Here is a 26764-nt window from a genome sequence, read left to right on the forward strand (position 1 = left end):
GTTATTCCAAACATCTTGGAGAACTAACCACAGATCTTCTGCACAAATCTGGATGATGTGAGATTAGGGCTCTGTGGGGGCCGGATCATCCTTCTTTACACTGAACATAGTTCTTAATGACATTGGCCGGATGTTTGGGGTCATTGTCCTGCTGCAGAATAAATTTGGAGCCTATAAGACACCTGATGGAGAAGAATCTGCCTGTATTATTTTTTTTGCATTTTTCCTGTTTTAGCCCACATAGGCACTTAGGAAATACCTAAAGAGAATCCAGTTTACACCATGTGCGATGGAGATGGTAACCATAGACCAATAAATTCCCTGCATTAAATAAATAGATCAAAAGCATAAAAATATACAAATAACAGAAGTGGCAAAATATATGATATTAATAGATATGTAAAGAGAATACAAAACTGCGTGAAACTGGGGTGTTATGGGAAAGGTGCCATTTATAGTGTGAATCCTCCACCGACACCTGAAGTATATGAAGAGTCTTTCGTTGGCAGAGGACACTGGTTAAACACAAGAGAGTTAATGGTATCACAATCATTCAGTGTTAGCTTTCTCCAGTGTGCAGACAAACACTAGTACAGGGTCCCTCAAGCTGCTCCTCTTCAACGCATCGATGCCCTGCCAGTTGGCAACCTCAAGCCAGGAAGCTGTCAGAGTCAATTGAGCTGAGGCTATGTGGTTCATGCTGGTGAACGGGCGTCCTAGGTTTCCAAAGCATGGGAAAAAATACATATACATATATATAGTCTCTGCTCTCCTTCCATGTGAGCTGGCGACTTCCACTGACTGCAGTTTAGAAGGAACTATGAATTGATCTTAACAAAGGCGTTCTGTGGCTCGGTCCTGGCTGGGACCCTTGTCAACAGATTCCAGGGTCGCAGGTCACACTAACTAACATCTATTCCCAGCGGAGCCGGCTCTGAGCTGCAGCCTGGAAGTAGTACAAATTTGGAATTTTTGTCTAATCCCTCGAGATATTCCTGATCCTTCCACATGTTTCTGCTCAATTAGAAACAATTCTCACTTTGCACCACATGAGAGGCCCCCTTGGACATTATGTTCAAAGGAAGGTGACCTCTGAGCCAGACGAATAGATGGAGGCAGTCTATTATAGTATTTATTACAGTGTATACTGGCATATACAAATGGATCAAACGGATGAGATACATCACAAGGAGTGTGTGCGGGTACATATGTCATACTGCATGAATTATGGCTTGTAAGCCATGTCCCTCATCGTCATCTTTATGGAGGTTCTGTGGCTGGTACTCTTATAGGGACCCTCTGGTTGGGTACTCTGACATCAGAAGAGTTTTCTCTTAATATTATGCACACAGATTAGCCATTACATTAAAATAAATGATCTACAAGGGGGAAAGTATTGCATTTTCTTGTGACAATCAGGAGGTGTGATATTTAAAGGGGCTGTCCACTACTTGGACAACCCATTCAGAAACCCTATGTTTGTCCCCAGTAAAATAATAACATTTATACTCATCACCGATGCAGTATCAGCAAGGGCTTTCCCAGGGACCGCATGACATTGTTATGTCATGCGATCCCTGAGGCCAATCAGTGCTGGGTTCACTCTCCCCCTCCTTAAGACAAATCAAGGCATCCAGGGGAAGTGAGAGAGTAGCCCAGTAAAATACCACTTATATTCACCACTGGAGGCCGGTGCTGTTTCAGCGGTGCTGGCACTGGCTCTCCCAGGGACTGCATGACATTGTCATGTCATGCGATCCCTGAGGCCAGTCAGCACTGGTTTCACTCTCCCCCTCCTTAAGACAAATCAAAGCATCCAGGGGAAGTGAGCGAGCAGCCCAGTAAAATACCACTTATACTCACCACCGGAGCCGTCGCTGTTCCAGCAGTGCTGGCACTGGCTCTCCCAGGGACTGCATGACATGACAGCCGCTGCTCTCACTTCTCCCAGATGTATGTGATTTGTCCAAAGTAGGGGTTGACTGAAGCCAGCGCTGTTTAGCCACAGGGATCGCATGACATAACAATGTCATGCTGTCCTCGAAAGAGCCAGTGCCAGCACCGCTTGAAAAGCGCCGGCACCGGTGGGGAGTATAAGTGGTATTATTTTACTGAGGGGAAACATAAGGATTGAGAATAAGTTGTCTGAGTAGTGGACAACCTCTGTAAGTGGTACATAACTCAGTTTTTGTAATATGCAAGACTAAAGGGGTAGTACAGTAAAAACAAGTTATCACTTACCCTAATTTGTGGATCAATCAGGATGTGACCACTGAGACCCACACCATGCAGCACAATGGGGAACTTTAATCTCTGTTAGAATGGGGCGGCAATGCACATGGGCAATCGCTGCTCTATTCATTCCCTATGGGGCTGTCAAATGCTGTGCTCAGCTTTTTTCCAGCAGCCCCATAGAGAACGAATGGAGCGGCGGCCGGACATTCATTTAGTAACAGGGATAAAAGTGCCCCTCTTGGGCTAAAAATTTCCCTATCTGCCAATCGGTGCAAGTCACAGTGGTCAGCAAATTATTACCTATCCTTTGTTTTCACTGGACAACCCTTTTAAAGGATCTGGAGTAGTGATGAGCGAGCATGCTCGTTACTCGAGTTTTCCGAGCATGCTCGGGTATTAACAAAGTATCTTCGGTGTGCTCGTATATTATGTTCGAGGCTCTGCGGCTTTTAGACAGCCTCAACACGTGAGGATTCCCTAACAAACAGGCAATCCCTGCATGTATTGAGGCTGTCTAACAGTAGAAAAGCATGCAGACGCAGGTACTTGAACATAATATACGAGAACGCCGAAGATACTCGGATAGCACCCAAAGCATGCTCAGAAAACTTGAGCAACGAGCATGTTGGCTCATCACTAATCTGGAGGCATGTGACAAGAGCATATGTTATGGACACCCATGGCTCATTGATAAATAGGTAGCACACGCGAACCCCTGTGCATTGCTGAAAGCGCGTACCATGGGCACACGAGCATCAGAACTGGACCATGGAGCAAAGAAAAAGGCGACCTGATCTGATGAATGATATATTTTTTTACATTAGGTCAATAGACAGGGGCACATTTAGAGCTTACTTGGGGAAGACATGGCACCAGCATGCCATGAAAAAAAGAATGCCAGGGAAGACCCTGTGATTATCTGGGCTAAGTTTGGTTGGAAACCTTGGAAGTTAGAATAACACGTACCACCAACCTAAACATTGTTGCACAACAAGTACAGCCCTTCATGACTACGGCCATCCCTTGCAGAACAATAACGCACCCATGCAATTGGTCAGGAATCTGCTCCTAATGTCTTGGTCCCAGGTGCCGATAGACATTTTCAGAAGTCGTGTGGGTACAATATCTTACTGAATCAGTACAGTTTTGTTTAATCAGGGGAAAGTATACATTATTAGGTCCAATTATGGTTAACCTGTGTACTTGTTTCATTCCCGTCTATAAGGCTATGTTCACATGAAGTGTTAAACTATGTTCAGTAGCCCTGTCGGGGTCGGGGCTTATGTCTCAAGCCATGAAAAATGGGATTCGGACATTGGCACTGACGGGGCCATAGACGATAATGATGCATGTGGAGTCACTGTGTGCTTTCGGACATCATTTTCAGCCGTATATGCCTAATTAAGGTGGGCAACAAGACGTAGTTGACTACGCCTTGGAGTCCGTCTCAAATAGCCAGACCCAGCTGAATATGATGTCCAACAGAGCACGATAAGAAGGCCGCTGGACATGGACAGGTCCTCGAGGGGAGATATGTATCATTGAGGTTGGTAGCCTCGGTGATGTAAGCCCAGAAAAACATGCTTCAGCACGTATAGTGCTGAGAGAGTAAATAGGACGTGTCGGGTCCGGGTTTACGAGCAGTCAGAGAGATGGGGTGGGTCTCGCTGCTCACATATCCCCACCCCAGAGTGTGATACGGCAGATAAAAAGGAGATCAGTTGTCTCATTCAGTGTCTGTGAGTGTAGATGAACAGATCTCCAGTGTTATTTGTCTTTGCTAAGGACTAAATAGCTGGACACTAACCTGAGCAGGCAAACTTGCAATACTGTATGGACTATTTACTTTATGTTTTCAGTTTGTACCGAAAAACGCTGTTTTGTTTTGCTATTCTTTATGGAGTTTTAATAAACCAGCCTAGCTTCCCGTGCCTACCTCAAAACGTGGAAACTCTACAGTACATAGTGACTTTGTCTGCATCATTATAGTCAATGGCACCGTCAGTGCATGTATCACAATCCAATTTTCCAGAGCTTCAGACGTAAGTTTCAATGGAGCCACTGAACGTAGGGTAAAATGCAATGTGATCATAGCCTAAAGCACATGTGTCAAACTCTGGCCCGTGAGCCAAATCTGGCCTGCAGTGTGGTTTTATTTGGCCCTTGACACCAGAACCACCATCCCTATGTGGGATAATTACTCTGTATGGAGGACTATGTGGGGCCATTATACTGTATGGAGGACTATGTGGGGCCATTATACTGTATGGAGCACTATGTGGGACCCATTATACTGTATGGAGGACAATGTGGGTCCCATTATTCTGTATGGAGGACTATGTGGGTCCCAATATTCTGTAAGGAGGACTATTTGGGGCCCATTATTCTGTATGAAGGACTATGTGGGGCGATTATTCTGTATGGAGGACTATGTGGGGCCATTATACTGTATGGAGGACCATGTGGGGCCCATTATACTGTATGAAGGACTATGTGGGGCCATTATTCTGTATGGAGGACTATGTGGGGCCTATTATACTGTATGGAGGACTATGTGGGGCCATTATACTGTATGGAGGGCTATGTGGGGCCCATTATACTGTATGAAGGACTATGTGGGGCCATTATACTGTATGGAGGACTATGTGGGGCCATTATTCTGTATGAAGGACTATGTGGGGCCATTATACTGTATGGAGGACTATGTGTGGCCCATTATTCTGTATGAAGTACTATGTGGGGCCATTATTCTGTAAGTAGGACTATGTGTGGCCCATTATTCTGTATGAAGTACTATGTGGGCCCATTATTCTGTATGAAGGACTATGTGGGGCCATTATTCTGTAAGTAGGACTATGTGTGGCCCATTATTCTGTATGAAGGACTATGTGGGGCCATTATACTGTATGGAGGACTATGTGTGGCCCATTATTCTGTATGAAGTACTATGTGGGGCCCATTATTCTGTATGGAGGACTATGTGTGGCCCATTATTCTGTATGAAGTACTATGTGGGCCCATTATTCTGTATGAAGGACTATGTGGGGCCATTATTCTGTAAGTAGGACTATGTGTGGCCCATTATTCTGTATGAAGTACTATGTGGGGCCATTATACTGTATGGAGGACTATGTGGGGCCATTATTCTATATGGAGGATTATGTGGGGCCCATTATTCTGCATGAAGGACTATGTGGGGGCCATTATTCTGTATGGAGGACTATGTGGGGGCCATTATTCTGTATGGAGGACTATGTGGGGCCATTATTCTGTATGGATCACTATGGGGGGCCATTATACTGTATGAAGGACTATGTGGGGGCCATTATTCTGTATGGAGGACTATGTGGGGGCCATTATTCTGTATGGAGGACTATGTGGGGCCATTATTCTGTATGGATCACTATGTGAGGCCATTATTCTGTATGGAGGACTATGTGGGGCCCATTATTCTGTATGGAGGACTATGTGGGGCCCATTACTCCGTATTGAGGACTATGTGGGATCCACTATTCTGTATGGGGGACTTTGTGGGGCCCATTATTCTGTATACTGGTTGGCCCGCGACTTTGTCCAACTTTTTCATTTTGGCCCTGTGTGTGTTTGAGTTTGACATCCCTGGCCTAAAGGTTTGGAAGTAGCGTATAGAATAGATGTTACTTTGTACATGAAGTGTGGACTGCGTGGGAATCCTACAACATTATCTAAGACAATATTGCCCCAATCACTACACAAACTTTGCCAAGAAAATATGCGAGATTCTGCAGTACAAAATTACATTGTCATAGTAAAACACGACGCCCCATATTTGTGAGAATTAGGTATGAAACTGATCGGGCTTGTACATGTTTTTTCCTTTTGAAAAAAAAAAAAGGCTGGAGTGAAGTTTCCCATCTGACCCGCACGTTTAGTTGACACCACAAAGGACATGCGGTTCAAGGTCCTGTAAACCCTACTGACAACTCACAAACTGCAGCAGCCTCACAACTTTCTCCAAAAAACAGGCGCTTGTGTAACTTAAATATACAAATGCTGCAGTGAGATAAGTTATGACAGGCCCAGATAAGGGGTCTCCCATCCGAGACAGTTCTGTGTAATTCATTGACTCATCGCAAAATGTACAAGACATCCCGATATGGCCGAAAGCCCGGTTTAAAAAGTGCACGGGGGGTTAAAGGGACAATAAGAAGTGAAAAATGACAGGATGTGAGTGAGCAACTCTGAAGATGAACAGGAACTTTGTGTGTTATCAGCTGACGTTATAAAACAGCTATACAGCAGTGCGTCCTATATGTGTGGTTGTATCGGAGCCTGGTGTTGGGCTCTGGTCTAAAAATAAGCTGCATTTCTGCACCAGTTTTATAATCTGTTACGCCGTCTGTTATTTTTAAGGAAAGGAAACAGGAAATCAAAACAGAATTTTATTCCAAAAAGTAAAGAGGCAGCCAAGCTGGAAAAAAAAAAAATCAATTCTGTAAAATTGTTACTCTTCTTTTTTTGTATTCATTTGAGCCTATTTGGGACATAATATACTGTAAGAGCTAGACTTGGCCTCCGTTTACATTGGCATCATGATTCTATTTTACATGATCCATGACGTATATGACAGATCCGTTACGATTAGGAATGAGCGGACCCGTGGAACTTCGGGTTCGACCTAACTTTAGTCTAAAGTTTGGTTCAGGTACCAGAATTGTACTCAAACTTGAACCTGAACCCAAACCTCATAGAAATAAATGGTGACCCGAACTTAGGCGAGTTTAAAATCTCTCCCTCCCCCCATCCTCCTCCCTCTCACAATCCATCTTCCCCTCCCCCATCCTTCACCACTCATCAATGCTTATTTGGAGTTCATCTGAAGCTATGTCATTTCCCCTGTTTTGTCCATCGTTGTTGTCCATAGAGTTTAGTGGAGGTTGACTAGTGCTCATCTCCTTCCATCCCTAGCAGTAACCATACACCAGGGAGTGTAGGGCGAGGCACGTGTGGGGCGATTGCTGAGGAGGCAATATAGGGACGTTAGGGGAGACAGGCAGATGCTAGACCAGACTAGGAGGTCTCCACTTCCCCCTTTCCCTAGTGCCTGGGCTCCCTTTCCCTTTTCCCTCTGTGTTGCACTAAGTCTTTCCCACATCTGGCGTGACACAGGGTGTGAGCATGGCCCGTGGTTCATCAAAGGTGTCCTGACCCAAACTTGACAGCTTCATAGGGATATATGAGGATGCTAAGTTTGGGTCAGGAGACCCACGGCCAGTTAGTGAATCATATATCTGAAAGTGGTCCTATGTGACAATATTTGTTACACAGTCGGGTGTTGACTTAATAGGTAGCTAGCTCCAATAGGTGGCACCAGATTGCCAGCTTTCTTCCTTTCAGAGGAGACCTAATTTGCATACCTTTATCCCAAAAGAACATTGCCTGGCCTGTAGGGTCTTCCAGAGGGAAAGCTGTACTCCTTCGTAAAGATTGGAATACTTTACTAGTTTAACCGTAGTATGAGTGTATTCACAAAAAAAAAAATCTGTCAATACTAAGATATACGCCCTCTTCTACCTCCCGAAAAATAGACACCACACCTAATTAATTTGTGCTGAAGTTCTGTTTATATTGCACCGTGTAGATTAGAGATCCATACTTCTTGCACAACAAATTGTTCAATGCAACCTGGGACAAGATGAGCCAAATTTTGGGAATATAATTGGAGACTGGTGACATTGTGGATGTGTTTCCAAGAGTTTCCTGGCTATCTTTGACTTTGGGATAGCGGACCAAGTTCTCTTGCACCACCAAAGCACATCAAATTGGTTCTTTATGAAACAATCTGACTAAGCTGTAAATAAGGTGTTGACGGTATTCAAGTAACTTTTTCTGTGAACAGTCTGAGCCAAAAGAACTCAAAAAAAGCAGAAGGTGTCCTCATTGTACTAAATATAAGATGGTCTTTGAGATTTACCAAAAAGCTCGCTTAGAAGGGAGAAATTATCTTCTAACAGTTTTGTCCAAGTCCTTCAAGAAATACTTGGCAATCACTATGTGGGGTTTGTTAAGACTCCAGTGAAGAACTATGGCAGCATGGGCCACAGACCAGATCTTTGATTGCTTAGTGAGAACATGGGTGTGTACTTGGAGAAGAGAGAACATGGGCGTGTACCTGGAGAAGTGAGAACATGGGCGTGTACCTGGAGAAGTGAGAACATGGGCGTGTACCTGGAGAAGTGAGAACATGGGCGTGTACCTGGAGAAGTGAGAACATGGGCGTGTACCTGGAGAAGTGAGAACACGGGCGTGTACATGGAGAATTGAGAACATGAGTGTGTACTTGGAGAAGAGAGAACATGGGCGTGTACCTGGAGAAGTGAGAACATGGGCGTGTACCTGGAGAAGTGAGAACATGGGCGTGTACCTGGAGAAGTGAGAACACGTTCGTGTACCTGGAGAAGTGAGAACACGGGCGTGTACCTGGAGAAGTGAGAACACGGGCGTGTACCTGGAGAATTGAGAACATGAGTGTGTACTTGGAGAAGTGAGAACATGGGCGTGTACCTGGAGAAGTGAGAACATGGGCGTGTACCTGGAGAAGTGAGAACACGGGCGAGTACCTGGAGAAGTGAGAACACGGGCGTGTACTTGGAGTAGTGAGAACATGGGCGTGGACTTGGAAAAGTGAGAACATGGGCATATTCTTCAAGAAGTGAGAACATGGGCGTGTACTTGGAGAAGTGAGAACATGGGCGTGTACTTGGAGAAGTGAGAACATGGGCGTGTACTTGGAGAAGTGAGAACATGGGCGTGTACATGGAAAAGTGAGAACATGGGCGTGTACGTGGAGAAGTGAGAACATGGGCGTGTACTTGGAGAAGTGAGAACATGGGCGTGTACTTGGAGAAGTGAGAACATGGGCGTGTACTTGGAGAAGTGAGAACATGGGCGTGTACTTGAAGAAGCGAGACCATGGGCGTGTACTTGGAGAAGTGAGAACATGGGCGTGTACTTGGAGAAGTGAGAACATGGGCGTGTACTTGGAGAAGTGAGAACATGGGCGTGTACATGGAAAAGTGAGAACATGGGCGTGTACGTGGAGAAGTAAGAACATGGGCGTGTACGTGGAGAAGTAAGAACATGGGCGTGTACGTGGAGAAGTAAGAACATGGGCGTGTACGTGGAAAAGTGAGAACATGGGCATGTACTTGGAGAAGCAATAATATGGGCTTGTACTTGGAGAAGTGAGAACGTGAGCGTGTACTTGGAGAAGTGAGAACATGGGCGTGTACTTGGAGTAGTGAGAACATGGGCGTGTACTTGGAAAAGTGAGAACATGGGCGTGGACTTCGAGAAGTGAGAACATGGGCGTGGACTTCGAGAAGTGAGAACATGGGTGTGGACTTCGAGAAGTGAGAACATGGGTGTGGACTTCGAGAAGTGAGAACATGGGTGTGGACTTCGAGAATACTGGACTCTGAACACTATTAACAAAAGACGGTTTAATGAGAACATAATGAGAAACATTTGGGGACTAATTTTTTAAATTTACTATATTATGGAAAATCTCAAAAAAAAAATACTCACTGCTACATCTTTTCTGCAATTTATGGATAAATTTAGTATAAATATAAATTTTTGAGCCAAAAATGTATTTTCTCCTGACCTTACCTAAAAGAAAAGATGCAAAGTTTCCAATTTTCTCATTGATTATCACTGTCCTGGACACAAAAGCAAAGTTTGTTGGGTTTAAAGGGGTTTTCCGACATTGAAAAGCTGGGCCTAAGGAAAAATTGAATAAAATAAGGCTAAAGATTATTTGGCTAAAGTGGTCACGAGGGTAGTCTGGGTAGTCATGTGTGGGCCAGAGCGTTGGGATCAGTGCAGCAGTATCAGACTTGTAATGTATTAGTGTTATATTCATTATTTTATGAAATTTAACTCCCTTTGGCCCAATTTTTTCAAAAGTTGTAAAACCCCTTCACTGGCAAATTTCTATACTTTAAAGGCAAATGCAACTAAAAAATACCACTTTCAAGCCAGCAGAAAAAATTGCCACCTATTACTGACCATGATGGGATTACTTTCTATATGACCATTAAAAAAAAAAAGCAAGGAATGTATCACCCAGCCAGACTCCAATACTCATCCTGAAGATAAATGAGCTGAAATGTTGTAGACATGACATGTACAGCACACGGACACAGCTGGCCTTACCTTAAGATACAAAAGCAGCTTTTAGCGCCCGAAGATAACCGGCAGAAGCCAAACCTATGCTTGCTGTCAATGTCAGTCAGCACAAATGTAAAGTTTTGCCCGACTTGGCTGGCCGAGAGGCTGGAAAAGGAAGCAAGACACGTGAGATATAAAGAAGTCATCAAACCCACAAATGTACAATATATATGCTGTAAATAGATTTTATAAATATAAATATATATATATATATATATATATATATATATATATATATATATATATATATATACACTGCTCAAAAAAATAAAGGGAACACTGAAATAACACATCCTAGATGTGAATGAATGAAATATTCTCATTGAATACTTTGTTCTGTACCAGGTTGAATGTGCTGACAACAAAATCACACAAAAATCATCAATGGAAATCACATTTATTAACCAATGGAGGCCTGGATTTGGAGTCACCCCCAAAATTAAAGTGGAAAAACACACTACAGGCTGATCCAACTTTGATGTAATGTCCTTAAAAGAAATCAAAATGAGGCTCAGTATTGTGTGTGGCCTCCACGTGCCTGTATGACCTCCCTACAACGCCTGGGCATGCTCCTGATGAGGCTCAGTATTGTGTGTGGCCTCCACGTGCCTGTATGACCTTCCTACAACGCCTGGGCATGCTCCTGATGAGGCTGAGTATTGTGTGTGGCCTCCACGTGCCTGTATGACCTCCCTACAACGCCTGGGCATGCTCCTGATGAGGCTCAGTATTGTGTGTGGCCTCCACGTGCCTGTATGACCTCCCTACAACGCCTGGGCATGCTCCTGATGAGGCTCAGTATTGTGTGTGGCCTCCACGTGCCTGTATGACCACCCTACAACGCCTGGGCATGCTCCTGATGAGGTTGCGGATGGTCTCCTGTGGGATCTCCTCCCAGACCTGGACTAAAGCATCCGCCAACTCCTGGACAGTCTGTGGTTCAACGTGACGTTGGTGGATAGAGCGAGACATGATGTCCCAGATGTGCTCAATCGGATTCAGGTTTGGGGAACGGGAGGGCCAGTCCATAGCTTCAATGCCTTCATCTTGCAGGAACTGCTGACACACTCCAGCCACATGAGGTCTGGCATTGTCCTGCATTAGGAGGAACCCAGGGCCAACCGCACCAGCCTATGGTCTCACAAGGGGTCTGAAGATCTCACCTCGGTACCTAATGGCAGTCAGGCTACCTCTGGCGAGCACATGGAGGGCTGTGCAGCCCTCCAAAGAAATGCCACCCCACACCATTACTGACCCACTGCCAAACCGGTCATGCTGAAGGATGTTGCAGGCAGCAGATAGCTCTCCACGGCGTCTCCAGACTGTCACGTCTGTCACATGTGCTCAGTGTGAACCTGCTTTCATCTGTGAAGAGCAAACGGTGCCAGTGGCGACTATGCCAATCCTGGTGTTCTGTGGCAAATGCCAAGCATCCTGCACGGTGTTGGGCTGTGAGCACAACCCCCATCTGTGGACGTCTAGCCCTCACACCACCCTCATGGAGTCTGTTTCTAACCGTTTGTGCAGACACATGCACATTTGTGGCCTGCTGGAGGTCATTTTGCAGGGCTCTGGCAGTGCTCCTCCTGTTCCTCCTTGCACAAAGGCGGAGGTAGGGGGTCCTGCTGATGGGTTGTTGCCCTCCTACGGCCCCCTCCACGACTCCTGGTGTACTGGCCTGTCTCCTGGTAGCGCCTCCAGCCTCTGGACATTACGCTGACAGACACAGCAAACCTTCTTGCCACAGCTCACATTGATGTGCCATCCTGGATGAGCTGTACTACCTGAGCAACTTCTGTGGGTTGTAGAAACCGTTCCATGCTACCACAAGTGTGAAAGCACAACCAACATTCAAAAGTGACCAAAACATCAGCCAGAAAGCATTGGTACTGACATGTGGTCTGTGGTCCCCACCTGCAGAACCACTCCTTTATTGAGGGTGTCTTGATAATTGCCAATAATTTCCATCTATTGTGTATTCCATTTGCACAACAGCATGTGAAATTGATTGTGAATCAGTGTTGCTTCCTAAGTGGACAGTTTGATTTCACAGAAATTTGATTTACTTGGAGTTATATTCTGTTGTTTAAGTGTTCCCTTTATTTTTTTTTAGCAGTGTACATATACATATACATCCAGAGGCTGGAGGCGCTACCAGGAGACAGGCCAGTACACCAGGAGACGTGGAGGGGACCGTAGGAGGGCAACAACCCAGCAGCCGGACCGCTACCTCCGCCTTTGTGCAAGGAGGAACAGGAGGAGCACTGCCAGAGCCCTGCAAAATGACCTCCAGCAGGCCACAAATGTGCATGTGTCTGCACAAACGGTTAGAAACCAACTCCATGAGGGTGGTATGAGGGCCTGACGTGCACAGATGGGGGTTGTGCCAAGAGCCCAACACCGTGCAGGACGCTTGGCATTTGCCGCAGAACACCAGGATTGGCATAGTCGCCACTGGCGCCGTTTGCTCTTCACAGATGAAAACAGGTTCACACTGAGCACATGTGACAGACGTGACAGAGTCTGAAGACACCGTTGAGAGCGATCTGCTGCCTGCAACATCCTTCAGCATGACCGGTTTGGCAGTGGGTCAGTAATGGTGTGGGGTGGCATTTCTTTGGAGGGCCGTACAGCCCTTCATGTGCTCGCCAGAGGTAGCCTGACTGCCATTAGGTACAGAGATGAGATCCTCAGACCCCTTGTGAGACCATATGCTGGTGCGGTTGTCCCTGGGTTCCTCCTAATGCAGGACAATGCCAGACCTCATGTGGCTGGAGTGTGTCAGCAGTTCCTGCAAGATGAAGGCATTGATGCTATGGACTGGCCCGCCCGTTCCCCAGACCTGAATCCGATTGAGCACATCTGGGACATCATGTCTCGCTCCATCCACCAATGTTGCACCACAGACTGTCCAGGAGTTGGCGGATGCTTTAGTCCAGGTCTGGGAGGAGATCCCACAGGAGACCATCCGCAACCTCCTCAGGAGCATGCCCAGGCGTTGTAGGGAGGTCATACAGGCACGTGGAGGCCACGCACAATACTGAGCCTCATTTTGACTTGTTTTAAGGACATTACATCAAAGTTGGATCAGCCTGTAGTGTGTTTTTCCACTTTAATTTTGGGGGTGACTCCAAATCCAGGCCTCCATTGGTTAATAAATGTGATTTCCATTGATGATTTTTGTGTGATTTTGTTGTCAGCACATTCAACTTTGTACAGAACAAAGTATTCAGTGAGAATATTTCATTCATTCAGATCTAGGATGTGTTATTTGAGTGTTCCCTTTATTTTTTTGAGCAGTATACAGTACAGACCAAAAGTTTGGACACACCTTCTCATTTAAAGATTTTTCTGTATTTTCATGACTTTGAAAATTGTACATTCACACTGAAGGCATCAAAACTATGAATTAACACATGTGGAATTATATACTTAACAAAAAAGTGTGAAACAACTGAAAATATGTCTTATATTCTAGGTTCTTCAAAGTAGCCATCTTTTACTTTGATGACTGCTTTGCACACTCTTGGCATTCTCTTGATGAGCTTCAAGAGATAGTCACCGGAAATGGTTTTCACTTCACAGGTGTGCCCTGTCAGGTTTAATAAGTGGGATTTCTTGCCTTATAAATGGGGTTGGGACCATCAGTTGTGTTGTGCAGAAGTCTGGTGGATACACAGCTGATAGTCCTACTGAATAGACTGTTAGAATTTGTATTATGGCAAGAAAAAAGCAGCTAAGTAAAGAAAAACGAGAGGCCATTATTACTTTAAGAAATGAAGGTCAGTCAGTCCGAAAAATTGGGCAAACTTTGAAAGTGTCCCCAAGTGGAGTTGCAAAAACAATCAAGCGCTACAAAAAAACTGGCTCACATGAGGACCGCCCCAGGAAAGGAAGACCAAGAGTCACCTCTGCTTCTGAGGATAAGTTTATCCGAGTCACCAGCCTCAGAAATCGCAGGTTAACAGCAGCTCAGATTAGAGACCAGGTCAATGCTACACAGAGTTCTAGCAGCAGACACATCTCTACAGCAACTGTTAAGAGGAGACTTTGTGCAGCAGGCCTTCATGGTAAAATAGCTGCTAGGAAACCACTGCTAAGGACAGGCAACAAGCAGAAGAGACTTGTTTGGGCTAAAAATCACAAGGAATGGACATTAGACCAGTGGAAATCTGTGCTTTGGTCTGATGAGTCCAAATTTGAGATCTTTGGTTCCAACCACCGTGTCTTTGTGCGACGCAGAAAAGGGGAATGGATGGACTCTACATGCCTGGTTCCCACCGTGAAGCATGGAGTAGGAGGTGTGATGGTGTGGGGGTGCTTTGCTGGTGACAATGTTGGGGATTTATTGAAAATTGAAGGCATACTGAACCAGCATGGCTACCACAGCATCTTGCAGCGGCATGCTATTCCATCCGGTTTGCGTTTAGTTGGATCATCATTTATTTTTCAACAGGCAATGACCCCAAACACACCTCCAGGCTGTGTAAGGGCTATTTGACCAAGAAGGAGAGTGATGGGGTGCTACGCCAGATGACCTGGCCTCCACAGTCACCAGACCTGAACCCAATCGAGATGGTTTGGGGTGAGCTGGACCGCAGAGTGAAGGCAAAAGGGCCAACAAGTGCTAAGCATCTCTGGGAACTCCTTCAAGATTGTTGGAAGACCATTTCCGGTGACTACCTCTTGAAGCTCATCAAGAGAATGCCAAGAGTGTGCAAAGCAGTCATCAAAGCAAAAGGTGGCTACTTTTAAGAACCAAGAATATAAGACATATTTTCAGTTGTTTCACACTTTTTTGTTAAGTATATAATTCCACATGTGTTAATTCATAGTTTTGATACCTTCAGTGTGAATGTACAATTTTCATAGTCATGAAAATACAGAAAAATCTTTATATGAGAAGGTGTGTCCAAACTTTTGGTCTGCACTGTATGTATATGTATATATATATATATATATATATATATATATATATATATGTTCGTGGATATATATGGATGGGTGTGCGTGTATATATATCTATATGTGCATAAACACAAATCTATATATATTTATTATTTATTCATTTTTTAAGTGTTTCACACAGGTTAATTGTGTTTAATATTTCACAAAGCAATCAGCTTTATTAACACAAACTATTACACACTTAAATTCTTCTTTTATTTACGGCCACCTGCAGTAATTTTCAGTGATAGTCACAGACTGAAAGCCTCCAAGAACTACAAGTGTCACCGGTCTGTCTGCCATATGTAACATAAGATATATAGCTGTATTTGCATATTTTATACACACAAATCTAAAACATGATGGAATATAAAACATTAGTTTTTAGTAACAAATGAGTCTATTCTTTTAAAGGGAATCTATCAGCAGGGTTTTGCTACCTCATCTGAGAGCAGCTTGATGTAGGCAAAGAGACCCTGAATCCAGTGATGTATCACTTAGATTACTGGGTGCATCTGTTCTGACACAATCAGGGTTCTTAGATTTAGCAATGCAGCAGAGCTGAGGAAGCTAACCCCGCCCACACCAGGCTCTCTATGTATATTACCTATAGACAGTGAGCAGCTTATCATAGGAGGGGGTGGAGCCAGACTAGCATGCACGCGCTGCTGAAGCTGCTGTAGCTCGGCAATGATGATCACCAGGTGATAAAACCTTTGTTGTAAGTAAACAACAGCACACTTCTTTACATGTGACACATTGCTGAAATCTGTGTTTTAAACTCTATCTCATGCTGTCCTCAGATTACAAAGCAAAAATCTACTGACAGAGTCCCTTTAATTCCGGGTTTCCCAGTAAGGGATTTAGAGGTAGCTTGTCGCAAGCAGGGCCTGGTGCCTGAAAGCCCCTTTTTCACATACATCACTAATTTTATAAATTATTTATCTTGGGATGGGAGTGACGTGGGTAGCTCCAAATTCTGCATCAGAGCCCAATTAAGGGGGATATCAGGTTTAGAAAACATTTTCATTTAATCTGTTACAACAATCTAATTTGGTTGACAGGGATCCCATAAACAGGACTCCCATCTAGCTGACAAAGTGAAACGCGTCTCTTTTCTTTTTGACGATACAACATGTCTGTACATCAGGCTGAATTCAGGCATTGCTATTTCATGGTGCCTATATGGACCACAATGCCCAGAGTGACCTCGGGTTTCCATACCTGAACTAACAGCCTTCTAGGCATACATAAAGCTATAAGTTTGGGTCAGGAGACACGCGTTCCGCCAGGTCATTGGGGTCCGTACATGTACATGAAATACAGAAGTCTGAATTCAGCCTTACATGGAGACCCAGTTGATTTCAATAGGTATTGTGTGGTCCTTTATTTTCCCCGTGCTGTCCGGCTCCTCCACTAGTTTTACAGGATTTCTGGGAGTTTAAGCAGCCAGACACTTTATCATTAACTTATTGTTACCGGTCCATTCTCACATAAGAAACTGGTCCAATTCCCTTAATTTTGGAACCCTTTGTGACTCTGAGAAGTAAACGCTGGTAGTGATTGGATATGGTCTGTGCCAGGGCTGTTTTATGAAGCTGTAGGTTCTCCACTTGCATTTATATGATGTGATACCCCATGAGTCTGGGTTGTCTACATATAAAATCAGCTAAAAACATTCTGTCACACTTTGCAAATTATACATTTTTACATACATTTGTGGCCTATTTCACAGATTCCGTTAAAAAAAACGTCACATCTTGCTATGCAGTTTAGTCCAGGAGTGGCGGTACCTATACGGACCCAATTATAGTAACTGGGGTCTGATGGGTGCCGATGGTATCGGTCTGGAGAGAGATCTGACACTGCCGTTATTTCCTTGGTTCTGATTCTATTTTTTCTGCATATGTCTCATAGAAACCAAGAAAAGGTTAATCGGACAATAATGTCCAAAAGTAATTTCTGTACAGGATGACACAGAGCATATGTATCTATATGTGCATAAATAAACACAAATATATATATTTATTATTACTTATTATTTCATTTATTTATTCTTTTTTTTTTTTTTAAGTGTTCCACACAGATTAATTGTGTTTAATATTTCACAAAGCAATCAGTTTTATTAACTTTGTTTTATTAACTTTGTTTTTTTAACACACTAAGCCCATTTCACTAGTTAAGTTTTTACATCAGAGTTAACCGAAAAGGTTTGTAGGGTCTTGGTCCAGTATCCTGGTCGGTGATCCTTGGCAGCTGGACCAGGGCAGCGTGGACTATCTAGGCCGGTAGTCGAATGACACCATGATATCGCGAGGCCTAGTAATCACAAAAGGTTCCCTGGTTTCAGGTACTCAAATGCTGACTGAGGAACGTCACCCCTGGTCCGGATGCCATGGAGAACCAGTGTAGATGCTGGAACAGTGTCTCACAAATCTTTTTGCTAAACTTTATTAGAGTCACACACTTTTGGGGTATAAGAGAGACATGGCCAAGACTGTAATCAATTTTAAAGAGAGGTTTTAGCAATGTCAGCCACATCCAGTGCTAAGGGACAGAGGAGATCAAGCACAGAGCCAAGGCATCTACACAGACACAGAGCCAAGGCATCTACACAGACACAGAGCCATGGCATCCACACAGACACAGAGCCATAGCATCCACACAGACACAGAGCCAAGGCATCTACACAGATACAGATCCATGGCATCCACACAGACACAAAGCCAAGGCATCTACACAGATACAGAGCCATGGCATCCACACAGACACAGAGCCATGGCATCTACACAGACACAAAGCCAAGGCATCTACACAGATACAGAGCCATGGCATCCACACAGACACAGAGCCATGGCATCTACACAGACACAGAGCCATGGCTTATACACAGACACAGAGCCATGGCATCCACACAGACACAGAGCCATGGCATCTACACAGACACAAAGCCAAGGCATCTACACAGATACAGAGCCATGGCATCCACACAGATACAGAGCCATGGCTTATACACAGACACAGAGCCATGGCATCTGCATAGACACAGAGCCATGGCATCCACACAGACACAGAGCCATGGCATCTACACAGACACAAAGCCAAGGAATCTACACAGATACAGAGCCATGGCATCTACACAGACACAGAGCCATGGCATCTACACAGACACAGAGCCATGGCATCTACACAGACACAGAGCCATGGCATCTGCATAGACACAGAGCCATGGCATCTACACAGACACAGAGCCATGGCATCTACACAGACACAGAGCCATGGCATCTACACAGACATAGAGCCATGGCATCTACACAGACACAGAGCCATGGCATCTGCATAGACACAGAGCCATGGCATCTACACAAACACAGAGCCATGGCATCTACACAAACACAGAGCCATGGCATCTGCATAGACACAAAGCCAAGGCATCTACACAGATACAGAGCCATGGCATCCACACAGACACAGAGCCATGGCATCTACACAGACACAAAGCCAAGGCATCTACACAGATACAGAGCCATGGCATCCACACAGACACAGAGCCATGGCATCTACACAGACACAGAGCCATGGCTTATACACAGACACAGAGCCATGGCATCCACACAGACACAGAGCCATGGCATCTACACAGACACAAAGCCAAGGCATCTACACAGATACAGAGCCATGGCATCCACACAGATACAGAGCCATGGCATCCACACAGACACAGAGCCATGGCTTATACACAGACACAGAGCCATGGCATCTACACAGACACAGAGCCATGGCATCTACACAGACACAGAGCCATGGCATCTACACAGACACAGAGCCATGGCATCTACACAGACACAGAGCCATGGCATCTACACAGACACAGAGCCATGGCATCTACACAGACACAGAGCCATGGCATCTACACAGACACAGAGCCATGGCATCTACACAGACACAGAGCCATGGCATCTACACAGACACAGAGCCATGGCATCTACACAGACACAGAGCCATGGCATCTACACAGACACAGAGCCATGGCATCTACACAGACACAGAGCCATGGCATCTACACAGACACAGAGCCATGGCATCTACACAGACACAGAGCCATGGCATCTACACAGACACAGAGCCAAGGAATCAACACAGACACAGAGCCAAGGCATCAACACAGACACAGAGCCAAGGCATCAACACAGACACAGAGCCAAGGCATTAACACAGATACAGAGGCATGGCATCTACACAGACACAGAGCCATGGCATCTGCATAGACACAGAGCCATGGCGTCTGCATAGACACAGTGCCATGGCATCTACACAGACACAGAGCCAAGGCATCTACACAGAGCCAAGGCATCTACACAGACACAGAGCCAAGGCATCTACACAGACACAGAGCCATGGAATCTACACAGACACAGAGCCAAGGTATCAACACAGGCACAGAGCCATGGAATCTACACAGACACAGAGCCATGGCATCTACACAGACACAGAGCCATGGCATCTACACAGACACAGAGCCATGGCATCTACACAGACACAGAGCCATGGCATCTACACAGACACAGAGCCATGGCATCTACACAGACACAGAGCCATGGAATCTACACAGACACAGAGCCATGGCATCTACACAGACACAGAGCCATGGCATCTACACAGACACAGAGCCATGGCATCTACATAGACACAGAGCCATAGCATCTACATAGACACAGAGCCATAGCATCTACATAGACACAGAGCCATAGCATCTACATAGACACAGAGCCATGGCATCTACACAGACACAGAGCCATATCATCTATATAGACACAGAGCCATAGCATCTACATAGACACAGAGCTAAGGCATCTACATAGACACGCATTAACAGTAGAATGGTTGCTTATACTATCACAGGATAGCAACATCTGCAGAGGGTGCACATAATGGGGCTGTCATGTGCTGTAGGGCATGCATCCTCAGTATGGCTGCTGTCGGGTTACAGGAATGGCATATCATTCGATGACGTACCGTTCCAGTTGCTTGTCAGGATTTGCTTTATCTGTATTAGTTATTTGCTTATTATTATTGTGTAATTTTGGATGATATTTTGGGAGCTTTGGAACCAAATATTAGTTTCTGGTGTCAATTTACAATGTTTGTCCCACCATTTGAAGGGAACGTGCCATAATGTTTTTACATATGAAAAAAACTCACACGGCCCCCAAATTAACATGATTTCTTTTTATGTAGAGATCTGATGAGCCTGTCATGAGAAATCTAGCTTAAAAGCCATATGCAAATTAGACTGAAATTCCACAGGGGGCGTGTCATTCACTTGGAAGAAGTTTTTCAAGTGAACTGACACACCCACCTTACACTCCCAAACAGTTTTGCATATGGCTTTTAGTACATACCTGGCGGCGTCCTTGCATAGTGGTCCATCTCCCACTGTGCAAGAGCGCGCACTTGATCTCCAGTCCAGACTATCACTCTGGCTTCCCTCCATGCTGTCTGCTTGCCTCTGTTTCTGCTGCTTAAGGGCGGCGCCCGATCACTTCCTGCTTCTTGTAGCTGCTGCAGACACACCCCTTGTGCGTCCTCAGCCTATTGCTGTCTGTCACCTGGTATTTCACCCAGCTCCTTCCTGGAATCATTGCCTGAGCATTGTGTTCTGTCAGTTGGCTTCTGGTCACTGACGTGCCAGGTCCTGTCTAGGTTTCCTGCCTTGCGGTATCAGTTCCCGTGTCTGAACTGAGTCCTGTCTGTTTTCTCTTGCCAGCTGCCTTTCCTGGAGGCTGTATTTCCAGGCCCGTGTGAACACGCTCTTCGCCTGTTCTTCTCGCCCTCTGGGGGCCGCATACCCAGACTCACTCCTGTATCTCGCTACAGTAACAGTTCCTGTCTGAACTGTCTCCTTACCTGCTTCCTGTTTTTCTCTGTGTCCGTACCTTCCCTTTCTCCTGCTTTGTCTGAACCAGCACTTGGCTTTACCTTGGCTCGTTCCTGTATTTGTCGCAGTAACAGTTCCTGTCTCAACTGTCTCCTGTTTTTCTCTATGCCCATATCTTCCCTTTTTCTGCAGAGTCTGAACGCGTACCTTCTCCTGCTCGTTGTCACTGTACTTCCGTTTGTGAGTTTGTGGTCCACTCGCTACTTCACTGCAAGTACCCTGTGGGTATCTGGTTCTGCCTTTCCCTTCCTGCCTGTTCCATGTGAACAGAGCCCTGTCACCTCTGCTCTGCCTTGCTCGCCGCTCCGGCGGTTCTTGCTTGCTCTGACTTTGCTCACCGCTCCTGGCGGTCTCGCTCTGCTGACCCTTTGCTCGCTGCTCCGGCAGTCTCGCTCTGCTCTGACCCTTTGCTCGCTGCTCCGGCAGTCTCGCTCTGCTCTGACCCTTTGCTCGCTGCTCCGGCAGTCTCGCTCTGCTCTGACCCTTTGCTCGCTGCTCCGGCAGTCTCGCTCTGCTCTGACCCTTTGCTCGCTGCTCCGGCAGTCTCGCTCTGCTCTGACCCTTTGCTCGCTGCTCCGGCAGTCTCGCTCTGCTCTGACCCTTTGCTCGCTGCTCCGGCAGTCTCGCTCTGCTCTGACCCTTTGCTCGCTGCTCCGGCAGTCTCGCTCTGCTCTGACCCTTTGCTCGCTGCTCCGGCAGTCTCGCTCTGCTCTGACCCTTTGCTCGCTGCTCCGGCAGTCTCGCTCTGCTCTGACCCTTTGCTCGCTGCTCCGGCAGTCTCGCTCTGCTCTGACCCTTTGCTCGCTGCTCCGGCAGTCTCGCTCTGCTCTGACCCTTTGCTCGCTGCTCCGGCAGTCTCGCTCTGCTCTGACCCTTTGCTCGCTGCTCCGGCAGTCTCGCTCTGCTCTGACCCTTTGCTCGCTGCTCCGGCAGTCTCGCTCTGCTCTGACCCTTTGCTCGCTGCTCCGGCAGTCTCGCTCTGCTCTGACCCTTTGCTCGCTGCTCCGGCAGTCTCGCTCTGCTCTGACCCTTTGCTCGCTGCTCCGGCAGTCTCGCTCTGCTCTGACCCTTTGCTCGCTGCTCCGGCAGTCTCGCTCTGCTCTGACCCTTTGCTCGCTGCTCCGGCAGTCTCGCTCTGCTCTGACCCTTTGCTCGCTGCTCCGGCAGTCTCGCTCTGCTCTGACCCTTTGCTCGCTGCTCCGGCAGTCTCGCTCTGCTCTGACCCTTTGCTCGCTGCTCCGGCAGTCTCGCTCTGCTCTGACCCTTTGCTCGCTGCTCCGGCAGTCTCGCTCTGCTCTGACCCTTTGCTCGCTGCTCCGGCAGTCTCGCTCTGCTCTGACCCTTTGCTCGCTGCTCCGGCAGTCTCGCTCTGCTCTGACCCTTTGCTCGCTGCTCCGGCAGTCTCGCTCTGCTCTGACCCTTTGCTCGCTGCTCCGGCAGTCTCGCTCTGCTCTGACCCTTTGCTCGCTGCTCCGGCAGTCTCGCTCTGCTCTGACCCTTTGCTCGCTGCTCCGGCAGTCTCGCTCTGCTCTGACCCTTTGCTCGCTGCTCCGGCAGTCTCGCTCTGCTCTGACCCTTTGCTCGCTGCTCCGGCAGTCTCGCTCTGCTCTGACCCTTTGCTCGCTGCTCCGGCAGTCTCGCTCCGCTCTGACCCTTTGCTCGCTGCTCCGGCAGTCTCGCTCCGCTCTGACCCTTTGCTCGCTGCTCCGGCAGTCTCGCTCCGCTCTGACCCTTTGCTCGCTGCTCCGGCAGTCTCGCTCCGCTCTGACCCTTTGCTCGCTGCTCCGGCAGTCTCGCTCCGCTCTGACCCTTTGCTCGCTGCTCCGGCAGTCTCGCTCCGCTCTGACCCTTTGCTCGCTGCTCCGGCAGTCTCGCTCCGCTCTGACCCTTTGCTCGCTGCTCCGGCAGTCCCGCTCCGCTCTGACCCTTTGCTCGCTGCTCCGGCAGTCCCGCTCCGCTCTGACCCTTTGCTCGCTGCTCCGGCTGTCTCGCTCCGCTCTGACCCTTTGCTCGCTGCTCCGGCAATCTCGCTCCGCTCTGACCCTTTGCTCGCTGCTCCGGCAGTCTCGCTCCGCTCTGACCCTTTTGCTCGCTGCTCCGGCAGTCTCGCTCCGCTCTGACCCTTTTGCTCGCTGCTCCGGCAGTCTCGCTCCGCTCTGACCCTTTTGCTCGCTGCTCCGGCAGTCTCGCTCCGCTCTGACCCTTTTGCTCGCTGCTCCGGCAGTCTCGCTCCGCTCTGACCCTTTTGCTCGCTGCTCCGGCAGTCTCGCTCCGCTCTGACCCTTTTGCTCGCTGCTCCGGCAGTCTCGCTCTGCTCTGACCCTTTGCTCGCTGCTCCGGCAGTCTCGCTCCGCTCTGACCCTTTGCTCGCTGCTCCGGCAGTCTCGCTCTGCTCTGACCCTTTGCTCGCTGCTCCGGCAGTCTCGCTCTGCTCTGACCCTTTGCTCGCTGCTCCGGCAGTCTCGCTCTGCTCTGACCCTTTGCTCGCTGCTCCGGCAGTCTCGCTCTGCTCTGACCCTTTGCTCGCTGCTCCGGCAGTCTCGCTCTGCTCTGACCCTTTGCTCGCTGCTCCGGCAGTCTCGCTCTGCTCTGACCCTTTGCTCGCTGCTCCGGCAGTCTCGCTCTGCTCTGACCCTTTGCTCGCTGCTCCGGCAGTCTCGCTCTGCTCTGACCCTTTGCTCGCTGCTCCGGCAGTCTCGCTCTGCTCTGACCCTTTGCTCGCTGCTCCGGCAGTCTCGCTCTGCTCTGACCCTTTGCTCGCTGCTCCGGCAGTCTCGCTCTGCTCTGACCCTTTGCTCGCTGCTCCGGCAGTCTCGCTCTGCTCTGACCCTTTGCTCGCTGCTCCGGCAGTCTCGCTCTGCTCTGACCCTTTGCTCGCTGCTCCGGCAGTCTCGCTCTGCTCTGACCCTTTGCTCGCTGCTCCGGCAGTCTCGCTCTGCTCTGACCCTTTGCTCGCTGCTCCGGCAGTCTCGCTCTGCTCTGACCCTTTGCTCGCTGCTCCGGCAGTCTCGCTCTGCTCTGACCCTTTGCTCGCTGCTCCGGCAGTCTCGCTCTGCTCTGACCCTTTGCTCGCTGCTCCGGCAGTCTCGCTCTGCTCTGACCCTTTGCTCGCTGCTCCGGCAGTCTCGCTCTGCTCTGACCCTTTGCTCGCTGCTCCGGCAGTCTCGCTCTGCTCTGACCCTTCGCTCGCAGCTCCGGCAGTCTCGCTCTGCTCTGACCCTTTGCTCGTTGCTCCGGCAGTCTCGCTCTGCTCTGACCCTTTGCTCACTGCTCCAGGCGGCCTCGTCCTGCTCTCCTCTCGCTCACTGCTCCAGGCGGCCTCGTCTTGCTCTGCTCTGGCTCGCCGCTCCGGGCGGCCTCACTCTGCTGTGTTTGTCCACCGCATCTGCGGTTCTGTTCCTGAGTCCCAGTCTGTACTGGGTCCTATCCACTCTGTGCTCCAACCTGTCGTACCTGCCAGTACCTCCCTGCCTGCATACCAGTCGTGCTTACCAACATCCACCTGGCTGCATACCGGCCGTACCTGCCAGTACCTCCCTGTTTGCATACCAGTCGTGCTTGCCAGCATCCACCCGTCTGCATACCTGCCGTGTCTGCCTGTACCCATCACTCTGTGTGCCAGCCTAACCTGCCTGTTCCTGTATTCCCCGGTGTGGGTCAACAGCCGTGTCCGGGGTCTGACCTGGAGTAGCACCTGGTCCCTCTGCTCGGTCCCTCCTTGGTGCACTGGCGTCGTATGCCGTCGTGCGACCTTGGTCGGATCAGGTGGATACTTAGTTACGCCCCTCCAGGCATTTCCTCTCCAGTACGGTCCAGTGGAATCACTACATATACACGCACACGCCAGTCAGTCCGGGCGTGTGCATTACAGCTTTTATGAAAAAAATTTCATAAATGGCACATCGAATCTCTACAAAAAAAGGTATAATTAACAATGGGGTCAAGCTCGTACTCAGCCATATTACAACTTCCATATGTAAGAATGGGAAAACTGTAAAGCAATTTATTATTTATTAAAAGTGACTTAAATCCAGAACCGCTGCCACATTACTGAGCCAACTATTCCTTCAATCCAAAAGAGGGATACATCTCTTTATTCTGATACTCAGCAAGGTAATTCAGAAAGTTTACGAAAACTGTTATAAGCTATAATGTACAATAATTTAGTGAGTACAATATGATTCTTCAAAAAATGGATTAAAAGTAATAGAAAGGTCTACCTGTCTATGGAGAACGGGAAGCAAAACTTGGTGACAGTCTGGAGGACGTCCTGCAAAGAAGAAAAGAACAGTCATCAAAAAATGTTGTATCCATGTTACCTGTAGTGTTAATAAGGTACACAATTTTTTTGTAAAGAAAGCTAAATTATTATTAGGAGTACATAAATGGCACTAATAAAACAATATAGACTAGTTAAAATGTGTGTTTTATGCCTTGGTGTCTTAAAGGGAATCTGTCAGCAGGATTTCACACCCCCAAACTTTTTATATGCTGTAATGCAGCGGCTTGCTGCATTGCTAGAATGTCCAGGGGGTGTGCTCTAGCTGACCATTTACCTCTCCCTCAGGTGACTGATCACGTGACTGTGACATCATCACAGGTCCTGTGTGCACAAAAGGATATATAAACCCTGGTAGTTTTGAAACAGGTAGAGAAAGAGTGGCCTAGTGAGGCCTAGAGAGAGAGGCCTGGTGAAGCCTGGAAGGTAGAGGCTGGATCCCCCTGTGTTTGAGATACCAGTAGCCTTGGAGGGCGAGAGGCCTGGTCCCTGTGTGGGACTCCACTAGCCTGGAAGGAAGAGGCTGGATCCCCTGTGTTTGAGATACCAGTAGCATTGGAAGGTACGTGGCCTAGAGACTACAGCTAGTGAGCCTTAAACGACAGCTGTGGCAGAACCGAGCTGACTGAAGCAGCTACGACCCGGCAAAGGTAAAAACGCTGCTTGATGTGGACATTGATATTGTTACCTTGCTGAAGGCTGTATCTGGAGCCAAGTGGACATATCTGTCACAAGAAAGGCTCTGGGATATTATGTGTAACATGTCGGCGAGCCACTGAGATGGACTATGTTATGAGCGGTTTATGAGATGTAATAAACTGCTGGACTGTGAATTACCGAAAAAACGTTCCATGTGTGCTTTAATTGACCCGGTGAAGCGAGTGCCCCCAGCGTGATGAATAGCGCTACCTTACAATGCGCATGTAGCTCTTTCAAACACAAGTCCAGCAATAGCTTGAAATGGTCAGTCTGTACTTCCATTTCTGAGAAATCAGCATTTTAATTTATATAAAATGACGCTGAAGAGCTACTGGTACTTATTAATCCTCTGTCACTCCAGCTCTATTCCCTGCCCAGTGCCATCTCCTCCTGCTTGACTTGACAGCCTCGATTGCTGTGTGACTTCAGACAATGGAGTCTTGAGTCAAGCAGGA

The 26764-nt window shown here is 47.5% G+C and overlaps 1 protein-coding gene across 4 annotated transcripts in view; it reads right to left on the reverse strand.

Annotated features, from left to right (window-relative positions):
• DENND1A (DENN domain containing 1A) overlaps positions 1-26764 on the reverse strand; it is a 754510-nt gene that overhangs the window by 500477 nt on the left and 227269 nt on the right. For all 4 annotated transcript variants that reach the window (XM_073639759.1, XM_073639756.1, XM_073639757.1 and 1 more), the window contains exons 4-5: positions 25552-25601; positions 10432-10551 (exon numbers count right to left, since the gene is read on the reverse strand). In XM_073639759.1, coding sequence (XP_073495860.1) covers positions 10432-10551; positions 25552-25601 — 170 coding nt within the window. The remainder of the gene's footprint in view (positions 1-10431; positions 10552-25551; positions 25602-26764) is intronic.

This window comes from Phyllobates terribilis, unplaced genomic scaffold, assembly GCF_046119375.1.
Source record: "Phyllobates terribilis strain yellow unplaced genomic scaffold, ASM4611937v1 Scaffold_7__3_contigs__length_470593459, whole genome shotgun sequence".
Lineage (NCBI taxonomy): Eukaryota > Metazoa > Chordata > Amphibia > Anura > Dendrobatidae > Phyllobates > Phyllobates terribilis.